At 41.9% G+C, this 15,558-nt stretch overlaps 1 protein-coding gene across 1 annotated transcript in view; it reads right to left on the bottom strand.

Moving 5' to 3' along the window:
* ANAPC7 (anaphase promoting complex subunit 7) overlaps positions 1-15,558 on the bottom strand; it is a 68,042-nt gene that overhangs the window by 1,984 nt on the left and 50,500 nt on the right. The window contains exons 9-10 of the mRNA XM_069755287.1: positions 4,621-4,845; positions 2,865-3,015 (exon numbers count right to left, since the gene is read on the bottom strand). Coding sequence (XP_069611388.1) covers positions 2,865-3,015; positions 4,621-4,845 — 376 coding nt within the window. The remainder of the gene's footprint in view (positions 1-2,864; positions 3,016-4,620; positions 4,846-15,558) is intronic.

Genomic DNA, 15,558 nt, shown 5'->3' with positions numbered 1-15,558 from the left:
CATAATGCCAACACGGTTTGGTGGAGGAAGAATACTGGTCTGGTGTAGTTAATGGTTTGCCTAAGTAGAGGACACAAGCTGCTGAGCTCAGTGATTGCCTGCAGCACTGCTGACATGCCACCGCCGCAGCCTGAAAAGAATCACTGGAGCCACCGCAGAGACGTGCCGTTGGACGGAGGTAGGGCGAATACCAGCTGTTTCTAAAATTTGTAACAGAGGAACGCGAATGATGTGCTCAATACGGAAAAAGGAAAACCCCATTAAGCAGAATCTGTCAGCAGGTTTTTGCCATCTCATCTGAGAACAGCATGATCTGGGGAAATGGACTCAATCAATGTTATTACTTGGTGCAACCGTTCCAACACTCAGTTTTTACAAATCCAGGAGAGCTCAAAAACCTGCCCCTGCCCAGACCAGGCACTGTGTATACAAAGTCTATAGACAGTGAGCTGCTTATCACAGAAGGGGGAGGAGTCCAACTTGTAAGCATGTGGCCAGCTAGTCATAGCTATGTTAATCACTAGGTGATTACAGCTTCAGTGTAAGTATATAACAGAACACACCCAGACATGTGACATATCATTTAATTCAATGTTTTAACCCCTACCTCATGCGGTCCTCAGTTTACATAGCAAAAACCTGTCGACAAATTCCCTTCAACACCGTGACACATATACACACAGCTTTGGCAAAAATTAAGAGACCACCACATCAAATCCCTGTCATGGGCAGCCCAATCTCCAGACCTGAACCCCATTGAAAACCTCTGGAATGTAAATCAAGAGGATGATGGACAGTCACAAGCCAAACAAAGAAGAACTGCTTACATTTTTGCACCAGAAGCAATGTGATAGACTGGTGGAAAGCATGCCAAGACGCATGAAAGCTGTGATTAAAAATCATGGTTATTCCACAAAATATTAATTTCTGAACTCTTCCCGAGTTAAAACATTAGTATTGTTGTTTCTAAATGATTATGAACTTGTTTTTTTTTGCATTATTTGATGTCTGAAAGCACTGGGGTTTTTTTTTTTTTTTTTTTTTTTTTAATTTTGACCATTTTTCTTTGTCAGAAAAAAAAAATACAAAAATTATTGCTTGGAAATTCGGAGACATGTTGTCAGAAGTTTATAGAAGAACAATTTATATTTTACTCAAGCATATACCTATAAATAGAAAAATCAGTCAAACTGAACATTTTGCAGTGGTCTCAATTTCTTCCAGAGCTCTAGATCCTTTTGAGGAATATTAGTTATTCTAATCATCCTACGTAGTGCAGTGTATTTTATATCCAATCATAGGATCTCTGGTTCAAGTTCCCTTGTAAGACTAATAAAATTTTGTGACATATAAAAAAACAAAACAAACAAAAAAAAACAACTGTTTTTTTTAAAAACACAAAAATAAAAAAGTAATACTCTCCAATTCCAATGAAAAAAATAAAATAAAATACACCCCCCAACACGACACATTTGGCATTGCATGGCCGTAATGACCTGTACTTTAAAGGGATATACTTTAGCCCCCAAGCTGTTTGAAACAACCTGCCGAGTTCTTTATAAAACTGTGTGCAAGTGCACCTAGAAGACCAAGACCAAGAAAAATTACATGTAAAATACCTTTCACAAAAAATGATCTCTATTCACCAAAAACATGTCGATGACCGCACAAACAAAGTATGTTACAGCCATTAAATTAACACAAACATAGATGTGTGGATGATGTCTGGGCCCGAACTGGTAAAATGAGAAGTGGATGTCTACTAGAAGTGCTAATTGCTGTGCTGCAGAGGGCTATGCAATGCACATGCTCCACACTTTGCTGCAGAATGCTGCATTACAGCAAGACATTAAATGGAAATTTTACATAGGGAAACCCATTCTCTGCACAGCCAAGAGCTATAGCGGGTCACCTTTACCATCTCTGGACATAAATCAGCACATAAATCCACACAATTACAAAAGTACTGATCTTTTAACTCTTAAAAGAAGAAAAAAAGAAGAAAAGGTAGAATTGGTCTACTAATGCTATGCTTGGCTAAAAATGATGGTATTTACGGTAATATCTCCCTCGCCAGGAAATATCATTTAGGTTTTTTGACCTTGATTACTTTTTTTTGTTAGAAAAGTCTTACACAGAGAATTGTAAAATAATAATGTAGATCAGAAAATCCATATAGATTCTATAAAAGTAATTACCATACAGAGAGGGGTTATCAGCAGTCATGTATGTAAGCGAGTGATATTTCAGATACATTAGGGACAAATATTATTCTGGACATGTTCCTGTAATACATGGTCCAGTCCAATAGCAGATTCATATCCACCATTGACCAAACTTGTGCTTAGCTCGGCAGGGCCTCCTACCAGGTCCAAAAACAACGTAGAAAATTCAGAGAAGCCGAGGCACAAAGACCACCGCAGGATCTTGATAAAAACGTGAACTTTATTCCAATATAGTTAAAACAAGAAAACAAAGCAGACAACGTTTCGGCCATAATTGGCCTCTCTCAAGACTAAAAATATACAGCTCTGAGAAAGGCCAATTATGGCCGAAACGTTGTCCGCTTTGTCCTTCTGTTTTAACCAAAGTGGAATAAATTTCAAAGTTTTTATTATCAAGAACCTGCGGTCTTGATGCCTCGGCGTCTCCACGTTTTCTGTAAATATGGTCCAGTAATTATTTTTATAATGTAGGCCAAGTCTATACAGTCTCATACGTTGAGTCACATGTTGGAGGATTACCCACCATCCATAACTGATTGAAGGCTATAAGTGTGAACAGAGCCCAACATCCTGCAGACTCCTCATGGAGACGAGACATTGCTTGTTGCACATGTAGAGAAAAGCACAAAGTCCAGGTACCTGAGTGCGATGCTGTACTGGTCCATAGCTTCCTGAAATTCACTCACAGCAACAAGGAAATCCCCCAGCATACGGTGCAGGACACAATCACTTTGGTTTGCCAGGGTGCTTCGTAGCAGAGCTATACCTTCATCATATTTCTGTTCTCGACCTGCAAGTAATAAACTTTTATTGCACTTTGTTATGATATGGAGAAGACATACAGGGACAGTTTATAAACAAATGGATTTTCCTTATTCATAAATGTGCTCTTAAAAAAAAACTAATACATTCTGAGCCACCTCAACGGCTCGTACAGACAAGAGAATAATGACGGGTGATGACAGAGGGAAAAAAAAAAAAAAAAAGATTCCACACTGACCAATGTAAATGAGCCGTATGAAAGCTATTCAAGTCTATGGATAAACAACAAAAAAATTAAAATAATAATAATAACATGAAAATCTGTATAGCATGAGATTTTTAAAGATATATTGCCATTATTAACCTGGGAAACTATCTGATCATGTACATTTTAAAATGCTGATACATAAAATCAGCTGCCACACGAACGTTAAAAAAAAAGAGAACACACTGAGGACAAAGATGAATATCGTCCTTAGTTTTCTAGATGTGCTTATCTGACCTCGGCCTAAGGCAGTGTGTGACCATGCAGTATAGTCATGTGTTTGGTACTACAATCCCCTCTAGTATGCCACATTTTGGGGTAACCCAAGCAGAAAGTACAGCCAGGTGGGTCCACGGAATATATTTGGCTAGCCTGACATCGCACTGTCAACTATATCAGCATTCTAGATGCCAATACAATAGAAAGCAATGAGGAGGAAAGAACGTCAGCTCATGCTCCCTCTCCCATCATTCCCCCTCTGCATACCGGGCGTGATGACATCATTACAACATGCCCACTGTACCGAGCTGTGCAGAGGATCTGAAGACACCATAAAAAGACAGGAGCAGATGGGGAACACACAGGAGTATTTGTTTTTCAATGTGGGGCCCATTTTACTGTATGGAGCACTATGTGGGGAAATTAATTTTCTTGGGGGACCACTTGAGAGACCATGATGTGGAGGGCCAAACCAATAGCCTGAAATAAATTTTGCTAAGTATTAACATATAATTAGTTTATATTAATTATAACCCCTTAAATGATGTCCTAAAAGCTTCTTAGAGCATGATGTGCCCAGAGCCTCCCAATACAGACCCACAGACAAAGGCACAGTGCCAAAACATGCGTCGGGGTGGAGCCATTCCACCAGGAGAGGTCATCCGTGGGTATGTGAAATGCAAGCAGCGCAATCACAGAGAAGAATCGCTGCTTCTTTGACAGCAGCAAGCACACCTTGCCCATGTCCACCCAGTGCAGTCAGGACGTGAGGGGTAAAGCAAAGTGAGAAGAGGAAACCCGCTGCAGAAGAATAGCCGGCATCTACTGAGCATGTGCAGCCTGTGGGGAAAGAACTACAGAACATATTCTTAGGCAACCATGTAGGAAAGAGCCTTTGACATGTGGGTTTCAGGGAGGGATATCATAGACAGCCAGCAGTTTTGGATAATGACTGCATTTGACATTTTCATTTATATCAAGATATTAAGCCACCGAGCTGTGAATTATATTGTGGGAATAACCCTTTAACATCCCTCCAAAATACATTTTACTCTGGGAACGCCAGCAAGTTTCATATGGACTTTTGCTTGAATATATTCTGCGATCTGCTATTCCCCACACGATTAGTGATCTGACCTAGTTACTTACTGAGTAGTTCAGCTTTCTTTACGACAGCCTTTATGTAATCAGGCCTTTGGAAAAGTGCTTTGTCTAGAAGTGTTTTCGCCTTTTCCTGAGTTACTGGATCTTCCAAGCACACGGTTGCCAGAAGCGTCAGTGTCTGTGCATTGGCTCCAAGGGTTTTGTAAACATTATTGGCCATGACCATGGCTTCCCGGACACTGTTAGATGCCAGATAGCATTCAATGAGCCCTGGTGAGGGAAGAACAAGTGGGCTCTGTCAGATGGGCATTTGCTTGGTAGCAACTCTATGTAAGAAATGGTTAAGGCAGTAGTGCCAGGTCTCTACATTACATGCCAAGCTGAAATAAAAGAAAAAAAAATTATACAGTACAGATCAGCAGTGCAGAACAAGGTCTGCACCATTCAGCGGGTATGTTTTCCTGCATGCAGAGCAGTCTACACTGTAGACTCTTCAGACTAAGATGAATGGCATTCTAAAGTTACAATGAAAAAAAGTCAGAGGCATTTTAAAGACTAGCAAGAAAGTTTCAGATACATCAACTAAAACCCTCCATTACGGATTTTTGCCACAAAAGACCATCAACACTGCCCCCAAGTGGAAGACAGGGGCATAAGTAGAGGTGCTTTTCATAGTATAATTACGGTAATTATATTAATACAGTTGAAACCAGAAGTTTACATACATTATATAAAGAGACACATATGCATGTTTTTCTCAATATCTGACATGAAATCAGAATAAACCTTTCCCGTTTTAGGTCTATTTGGATTACTATTATTATTTGACAAATGTCAGAATATTGAGAATGTTTTAAGGCATTTTTATTTTATGTTTATTAAGTCAAAAGTTTACATACATACATTTCATTAGTATTTGGTACCATTGCCCTTAAACTGAATGACTTGGGTCAAACGTTTGCGATATCCTTCCACAAGCTTCTCACTATATTTGGTTGGAATTTGGGCCCTTTCCTCCTGACAAAGCTAGTGTAACTGATCCAGGTTTGTAGGTCGCATTGCTCGCACCAGCCTTTTCAGGTTTGCCCATAAATTTTCAATAGGATTGAGATCAGGGCTTTGTGATGGCCACTCCAAAACATCAACTTTGTTATCCTTTTTCCACTTTGTTACCATTTTGGCAGTATGCTTCGGGTCATTGTCCATTTGGAAGACCCATTTCCGTCCAAGCTTGAACTTCCTGGCTGATGTTTTGAGATGTTGCTTCAGTATTGCTACATAATCATGCTTTCTCATGATGATGTCTATTTTGTGAAGTGCACCAGTCACTCCAGCAGCAAAACAACCCAACATCATGATGCTGCCACCGTGTTTCACAGTTGGGATGGTGTTTCTTAGGTTTCCAAGCTTCACTCTTTTTCCTCCAAACGTAACAATGGTCATTATGCCCAAAAAGTTAAATGTTAGTTTCATCAGACCACAGCAGGAGAGGTCTTCAAAAAATTAAGGTCTGTGTTCCTGTGTGCATTTGCAAACATTAATCTGGCTTTTAAAGACTATGTGCACACGTTGCGGATTTGCCTGTGGAATTTTCCATGCGGATTCTGCATCTCTTGGCAGAAAACGCAGGTCAAAATCTGCGCTTTTTTAATGCGTTTTTACCCCTACTTTTTCCTAAAATGGAATGGGTGCAGAAACGCACAAAGAATTGACATGGTCCTTTTTTCAATCCGCTGCGGATTCTGTGCAGATTTTCCACACCATTTGCACAGTATTTTTATTTTCCCATTGATTTACATTATACGGTAAATCACTTGCGGATCTGCAGCATTTCTACACAGAAAAATGCTGCGGATCTCCAGTAAATCCGCAACGTTTGCACATAGCTTTATGGTTCTTTTGGAGTACTGGTTTCTTCCTGGCAGAATGGCCTTTCAGTTAATGTTGATACAGTACTCATTTCACTGTGGATATTGAAACAATCTTCATCATCTTCACAAAGTCTTTTGCTTTTGGGTTGAAATGCTCATGTCAGACCAAAGCACGTTCATCTCTGGGACACAGAACCAGTCTCCTTCCTGAGCGTTATGATGGCTGGACATTCCCAGCTTGTATGTACTTCCGCATAATTGTTTGCTTCAGGTATCTTGAAATTGTACCCAATGATGAGCCAGACTTGTGCAAGTCCAAAATTATCTGCCTGTTATCTTGGCTGATTTCTTGAGACTCTATTATGCTACACAAAGAAGCAGTGTGTTTCAGGTGTGCATTAAAATACATTCAAAAGGTGTGTCTCTAATTCACTCAGATGTTGCCACAAAACATATCAAGCTTCCAAACACATGACATCATATGGGCAGTCCAGAATGGTTTAAAGGCATAGTAATCTTAGTCTATGTAAACTTATGACTTTGCAGTAAGTAATAAAAATGCCTTAAAACATTTTCTCTCATTATTCTGACATTTGGCAAATAATAATTATGGTAATCCTAATTGACCTAAACCAGGAAAAGTTTATTCTGATATCATATCAGATATTGAGAAAACATGCATATGTGTCTTTTTATGTAGAGTATGTAACATCTCTACTTATGCTCCAGTCTACCACTGTATTGAGAGAAAATGGGTAAATTAATGTTTACATTTAATTACCATATATACTCGAGTATAAGCAGAGATTTTCAGCCCATTTTTTTTAGGCTAAAAGTGCCCCTCTCTGCTTATACTCGAGTCATTGTCCCAGGGGGGTCGGCGGGGGAGGGGCAGGAGTGGCTGCTGTCACATCATACTCACCCCCTCCTGGCGAGGTCTCCGCTTCTCATATGGTCTCCAGAGCCAGTAGCTCTTCCTGTGTTCAGCGATCATGTAGTACCGCTCATTAAAGTAATGAATATGGACGCGACTCCACTCCCACAGGCGTGGAGCGGATATTCATTACTGTAATGAGCGGTACAATGTGACCGCTCAGCACTGGAAGGAGCTGCAGGCCCTGGGACGATGCAGGGAAGTGCAGAGACCACATAGTATGACGGGGGAAGGGTGAGCCATGCGATATTCACCTGTCCCCGTTCCACCACCGGACTGTGTCTTCCGCATCCTCTGGCTGTGACGTTCAGGTCAGAGGGCGATGACATGTTTAGTGCACGCCCTCTGCCTGAACAATCACTGCGAGACCCAGAAGACACGGCGGTGGAACGGGGGCAGGTGAATATCGCAAGTGCCAAGGGCCTGAGCCAGCGGCGACTCCGGTACCTGGCTCCCATAGTGCGCTGATGTCCCCGCCTGCTCAGGACACCGGCACCTGGCCAGGTGAGTATGTTTGTTTTTTGTTTAAATTGCAGCAGAATACGGGAAATATTATTCTATGGAGCATATTATGGGGCTATCAACCTTTATGGAGCAGCATATGGGGCATATTATTCTATGGAGCATCTTATGGGGCCATCAACCTTTATGGAGCAGCATATGAGGCAATTATTAACCTTTGTGCAGCATTATATGGGGCGTATTTTGAATGCAGCATCTTATAGGGCCCATTATGAACTTTATGGAGCATTATATGGGGCTTCCTGATTCAATATGGATATTCAAAAACATTTAACCTACTGATGTCAATTAATTTTACTTTTATTGGTATCTTTTTATTTTTGAAATGTACCATTTCCCACCCTAGGCTTATACTTGAGTCAATAAGTTTTCCCAGTTTTGTGGCAAAATTAGGGGTCACTGCTTATACTCGGGTCAGCCTATACTCGAGTATATACGGTACCTAAAATCCATTTTTTTCAATTTGGGATTTTAATTTTTTAACTGACACTATATATTAAAATAAAATTGGCCTCTGAGCCACATAATACATTGATACTTTGTTCTTTAGAGACTTATTTCAGCAATTTTCTCAGCACCACAAACAGAAAGGATTGAAATGAAAAGCTGTAAGCAAATGGGATCCACTACTGACAATGACCTCTGCAGAACTCGAGAGTATGCTCGTCATCAGGGGATGGGCGCGGTGTCACTCACTGCATTCATCACCACCCTCTGTTGCTGAATCATTTGAGGGTGGTACTAGAAGCTGTGGAGAGGGACTGGTGTCTATCTCCACCCCGATTACCGCATCCATCGCTGCCACAGGTTCTGTGAAAGAAGATGAGTGCTGGCGCTGCACTCACCTCTCCCACAGCATCCATTACTCAGGACGACTTTAGAGGATGCACCTATAACATTACGTTTGAGACTCTTCTCAAATGAAACTTGACAGGAAGTACAGTAAGAAAAACACATTTAGGGATTAGCTAGATAGGAAAAAGTGTAAGGCATTGTGTAATAATGCAAATGAGTGCTTGGGGGGTAAAGACATATTTAGAAAATATATTTTAGGTGCAGGACCATCCCTTTTAACTATTCGTCTGAGCCATAGCAGAAGAGCTGAGTGCTCTCGTTTTCAGAGTCTTCGAGATTTCTGATTTTCATACCCTGTTGGCTGTGTCCTGGGCTTATATAACAGCAGGCTTACAGCATGATCAGGGTGGGTATGGAGGCCAAATAAATCCATGCATCCTTCTCCTTTTGGAATACTTCGCATGAATCAGTTCGCATGATGCACATTGCTTGCTAGGCTAAGGCTGTGCATATCATATGCTCTGATGGGAAGTGTCAGGAAGGGTACATCCTCTAGAGAAGCTTGTAAGCAGCGCTCTTCATGGATTAAGCACAAAATACGGAACTGCCATTTCAACAATCCAATGGATCATCAACTACCAAATTCTACCTTCTAGACATTTCTCATTACCCTGGTGAACCTTTGATTCCAAGGATGAATGTGTAGAAAATCAAGCATAGGTGAAAGACATCACGACTACAGCTTTTTAGGGCAGCAGCCGAATATCCATTAAGTTTAAGGCTGGGTTCACACTGCGTTGTGTGAACCCGTTTAACGGACTACGTTACACCACGGCATAACGCGGTGTAACGTAGTCCGTTAACGCCGCCATTACTTTCAATGGCGAACGCATCGCTAGCGCACGCCCACAATGGGCATGCGCTAGCGATGTGCAGTCATTGAGTGACGGCCCCGAGACGCGGGCTGTAGCGTTTCCAGGTCAGTCACTGCTAGCGCAAATGGAGCTAGCAGATGCTCCATCTGCGCTAGCGCAGTGCCAAAGTCGGCACTTGCGTTAGTGCAGTCCGTTTAACGGATTTGTTAAACGGACTGCACAACGCAAGTGTGAACCTAGCCATACTTCCCTATTGCTGAACAGGCGCATTTTTGTTGTTCCCGTACACGTACTATTATGTGGCACAAAAGAAAAAAAAAAAAATTTCAAAATACATTTTGCTTCCCCCCCTTCAATATACAAGGCTTAACCCCTTCACGACCTTGCCCTTTTCCGCTTTTGCGTTCTCGTTTTTCGCTCCCCTCCTTCCCAGAGTCATAACTTTTTTATTTTTCCGTCAATATGGCCATGTGAGGGCTTGTTTTTTGCGGGACAAGTTGCACTTTTCAACAACATCATTGGTTTTAGCATGTCGTGTACTGGAAAACAGGAAAAAAATTCCAAGTGCGGTGAAATTGCAAAAAAAGTGCAATCACACACTTGTTTTTTGTTCAGCTTTTTTGCTAGGTTCACGAAATGCTAAAACTGACCTGCAATTTTGATTTTCCAGGTCATTACGAGTTCATAGACACCAAACATGTCTAGGTTATATTTTATCTAAGTGGTTAAAAAAAATTCCAAACTTTGCTAAAAAAAAAAAAATTAACAAAAATTGCGCAATTTTCCAATACCTGTAGCGTCTCTATTTTTTGTGACCTGGGGTCAGGTGAGGGCTTATTTTTTGCGTGCCGAGCTGGCGTTTTTAATGATACCATTATGGTGCAGATACGTTCTTTTGATCGCCAGTTATTACGTTTTAATGCAATGTCGCGGCAACCAAAAAACCCGTAATTCTGGCGTTTCAAATTTTTTTCTCGCTACACAGTTTAGCGATCAGGTTAATACTTTTTTTAATTGATAGATCGGGCGATTCTGAACTCGGCGATACCAAATATGTGTAGCTTTGATTTTTTTTATTGTTTTATTTTGAATGGGGCGAAAGGGGGTGTGATATAAACTTTTTTTAAAAATTTTTTTTCATATTTTTTAAAACATTTTTTTTTAAACTTTTGCCATGCTTCAATAGCCTCCATGGGAAGCTAGAAGCTGGCGTAACTCTATCGGCTCAGCTACATAGCAGCGATCATCAGATCGCTGCTATGTAGCTGAATTCCAGGCTTGCTCTGAGCGCCGACCACAGGGTGGCGCTCACAGCAGGCTGCCATCAGTAACCATACCATAGAGGTCTCAAGGACCTCTATGGTTACCATCCTGACGCATCGCCGACCCCAGATCATGTGACGGGGGGGGGGGGGGGGGGTCGGCGATGCGATCATTTCTGGCCGTGCGGCCAGAAGCGCCGGTTAAATGCCGCAGTCAGCGTTTGACAGCGGCATTTAACTAGTTAATAGCGGCGGGTGAATCGCGATTTCACCCGCCGCTATTGCGGGCACATGTCAGCTGTTCAAAAACAGCCGACATGTCCCGGCTTTGAGGTGGGCTCACCACCGAAGCATCAAAGCAGAGAACCCGACCTCCGCTGTAATAGTACGGCAGAGGTCGAGGAGGGGTTTTAATATAATACATTGTTATTACTTTTTGTTTAAATGTTCCCCTCCGATATCTGAAAAAAACCCAGCAACTACAGGGACAATATATTAATAGGCGTTTATGCAATTATTCTGGGGTTAAACAGCTGAGAAGTCAAAGTATTTTTCCAGGATACATGACTTACAAGAGCCGGCATCAGCGCTATACAAATCTCGGCCGCGGCTTTGCTCCCACACTTCATTGAACCTTGGAAGCCGGGTGTACGAGTCTTGGCTTCAGAGTCACACCGCGCATGATCGAAAGTCTTCTGCACTTCTGATGATGCGCAGTGTGCCTCTCTGAAGCCAGGATGCGTACACCCGGCTTCAGAGGCTCAATGATGTTGGAAGCAAAGCCAGGAACTTTCATTTTATTGTATTCATTTTTTTTTAATGCTTTTTTTTCTATTTTATTTTTGCTTTTTATTTCACACACTGAACACCCCCATAAGATCTTTAAAGACCTTTGGGAGCATTTTAACATATTAATACATTCTAATTATTGTAGATTAACTCTGTAACTGAGGTTGTTATGATAACCTCAGTTACAGGGGAAATTCTGCCTCCTGCCTGCATATCAGAGTTTACTGGGTCTCCTAGGATCAAGCAGCTTCTGCTCCGTCCCTACACCCGGCTATCACACGATCACTCCAGAGAAGGAGGAGCTGTCAATGCTTCCTAATCTGTATACACAAGAGGTACTTCATTGCTATGCATATTGCGATTGAAAAAGGTAAACTTGGTAATAAACCACGTTTATCTTCTTTGTGGTGAGTCCGGCTGTGGCCAACAACCGTGTCTCCATCCCAGTATTTGCACTTTCTCCTGCAGGCTTCTTAAGGTACCGTTACACTAAACGACTTACCAACGATCACGACCAGCGATACGACCTGGCCGTGATCGTTGGTAAGTTGTTGTGTGGTCGCTGGGGAGCGGTCACACAGACAGCTCTCTCCAGCGACCAACGATCTGGGGAAAGACTTTGGCATCATTGAAACTGTCTTCAACGATGCCGAAGTCCCTGGGTAACCAGGGTAAACATCGGGCTACTAAGTGCAGGGCCGCGCTTAGTAACCCGATATTTACCCTGGTTACCATTGTAAAAGTAAAACCCCCCCCCCCAAAAAAAAAAACCAGTACATACTCACATTCCGATGTCTGTCATGTCCCCCGGCGTCACCGCTGTGCTCTGCTTCACGGCCGGCGCTGACACAGTGCAGGGAAGCTGACGACGGGGGACGTGACAGACATCAGAATGTGAGTATGTACTGTTTTTTTTTTTACTTTTACAATGGTAACCAGGGTAAATATCGGGTTACTAAGCACGGCCCTGCACTTAGTAACCCGATGTTTACCCTGGTTACAGGTGAACACATCGCTAGATCGGTGTCACACACGCCGATCTAGCGATGACAGTGGGTGATCAGCGACCAAAAAAAGGTCCTGATCATTCCCCACGACCAACGATCTCCCAACAGGGGCCTGATCGTTGGTCGCTGTCACACAAAGATATCGTTAGCGGGATCGTTGCTACGTCACAAAAAGCGTGACGTTGCAACGATATCGTTAACGAAATTGTTATGTGTGAAGGTACCTTTACTCTTCACTGAAGTTTTAGAAGGTAAGTGCAGAGCAAAGTGTGGACAGCCCGGATGTTATAGCTTATGAGCAGTCGAGATGTAGTTAAACATATAGGACAAGCAATAAATTATATATATATTGAGACTCCTCTCAAATAAAACTTGACAGGAAGAACAGTTCTAAAAAAACAAACAAACAAAAAACCCCACAATTAGAGATTAGCTACACAGGAAAAAGTGTAAGACATTGTATAATAAAGAAACTCATAAAAGAGTGCTTGGGGAGTAAAGATAGATATTTAGCAAATACATTTTAGGTGCTGAACAAGCCCTTTAACCATTTATCTGAGCTATAGCTTATCCTTCCATCCCCACCCTTCAGTGTCTTTTCCAAGTACAAATCTTCTCAAACAAACGTAAAATCACATGAAGATAGAAAATGTTACAAGGGTGGGAATCTAACCGCACTGTCAGGATGGACGCCTAGAAATACAAGCAGGTCTAATTACCATTTTTCAGGGCATCCCTCCTGACAGAACCAAGGAGAATACCAGAGTGTGGCATTATGGCAGGACAACTGCATGGAGAATCTCCCTACTGAAAACAGTCTGCTGCCCTGATAACAAGTCCTCAGGTTGGACCATATTGCAGGCCTACAGATTTGATATATTGAAGCCCCCCCCCTCCTTCTGCCAAGAATGTGGACACTGCTCTAGTCAAATGAGCTTTTAAAACTTCAGGTGGAGGGGGGGGGTTCCCTTCTATTGAATGAGCCAGGTCTATTGTGGATCTAATCTACCTTGTGATTGAAGACTAAGATGCTTCCTTTCCTCTGTTCCTACCCCATGTTGGATAAACAAATTGGAGTCCTATCTCCAATCCTGGGTAGCCTCTAAGTAATGAATGACTGTCTTCCTAACAGAGTGAAAGAGGGAATTAGACCTACCGGAAATTCGGTTTACAGAAGTCCCTCAGCACAGCATCACAGGAGGTAGTCCTTCCTTGACCTATGACAGGATCAGAGAGAGGTTAAAAGGCCTCTCCCACCTCCACATTCTAGTGTTTTTCAAAGTACCACCAAAGGATGGATGCAAACTGTCTACAAGAGCAACTAGAAACTCGTATGCAAGATAACCGTTTAACAGTCCCAGCTAGAGCCATGGCGACTTGATTCATGAACGATGTGCAGGAAAAACGATCTTGTGCAAGCCACAGTTAAACATAAGGGAGGGAAAATAAGAGTGTTGACCTGAGGAAACATGGAAACCAAATTACCTGTAGGTCTAATTCCCTTTTACCAGTCCGTCCCTCCGGACAGCACCACAGGATTAGTACCAGAGAAATAGCACCAGGGTGGGTACAGAAGCCATAAAGAACCGAAGTCCTGGGCAGAACTAGGTTAGATATGGTAAATGACTTGTAAAACCAGAAGAAAATATAGACAATTATGCAAAGATAAGTCACGGTAGCAAGTGTCAGATATATGTCTGTAATGACAAATATTCAGTATAAATGTGGTAGACTAATTATACAGCAGAAACAGAGAGAGAAAGTCTCCACTGTTGTACCCAAACACCAATAATGAACAGCAGTGATTGTTGGACAGATTATACTTCTAACTATCGCAACCATAGAATAGACCTCAAACACCTCTTATTGCACAGCAGAAATATGGTGAAAGCCACCGCCACAACCACCATGAGGATTGCTGCAGACCAATAACCTCACGTGCTTCTTCCAGGCTCCGACTATACCTTGATTAAAGACCATCATACCAAATCACAAGGAGTCCTGCAGGACCAAGTAGATTAGACCAATCCCTTAATATACATCATCATAGTCTATTGAATTCCATTGCCATTAGAAGAGAAGGGACTCCAACTCACAAATGATAAAATTAAAAAATAAATTGTTATTCAATAAAAAGACAAAATAAGACTAAAAAACACAAGGCAATAAACCTCCAAAAAAAGAGCTAAGAATAGTTTATATTGTGCAGTATGGAGGTGCCAATCAGCGCTAGTGGGTTAAATGAGGGTGCAGAAAAAAAAAATAAAAAAAAAAAATCAATAATACTGCTTTCCGTTAAGGATACTCTATACAGGGAGGCTGTAAAGATGCAGGAACAACAATGCTCTATGCTATATATCAATAGTATCCCCACAAAGACAAAGCACTCAAAAAAATGGTCCCATAGATGTACACCAAACTATGCAAATATATCCAAGTAGGGGTAATAAGGTGCCAATACACCCATAATCATTACCAGGGTAAGGAATGGTGCTGTTTGAAGTGTCTAACATTTATTGACCTTTGGACATATAGGAATTACAATCTCTAAACGGGTGAATAAATGGGCAGAGCATTGGGATGCTTATCCATTATACACCCAGGAGTCCACAGACGTCTATTCTGAATCCTTAAAGGGAACCTGTCACCTGAATTTGGCGGGACCGGTTTTCGGTCATATGGGCGGAGTTTTCGGGTGTTTGATTCACCCTTTCCTTACCCGCTGGCTGCATGCTGGCCGCAATATTGCATTGAAGTTCATTTTCTGTCCTCTGTAGTACACGCCTGCGCAAGGAAATCTTGCCTTGCGCAGGCATGTACTACGGAGGACATAGAATGAACTTCAATCCAATATTGCGGCCAGCATGCAGCCAGCAGGTAAGGAAAAGGTGAATCAAACACCCGAAAACTCCGCCCATATAACCGAAA

The sequence above is a fragment of the Ranitomeya imitator genome, chromosome 1 (assembly GCF_032444005.1).
Source record: "Ranitomeya imitator isolate aRanImi1 chromosome 1, aRanImi1.pri, whole genome shotgun sequence".
Lineage (NCBI taxonomy): Eukaryota > Metazoa > Chordata > Amphibia > Anura > Dendrobatidae > Ranitomeya > Ranitomeya imitator.
The sequence above is the reverse complement of the archived record's forward strand: the minus strand, read 5'-3'. Positions and strand labels throughout refer to the sequence as shown.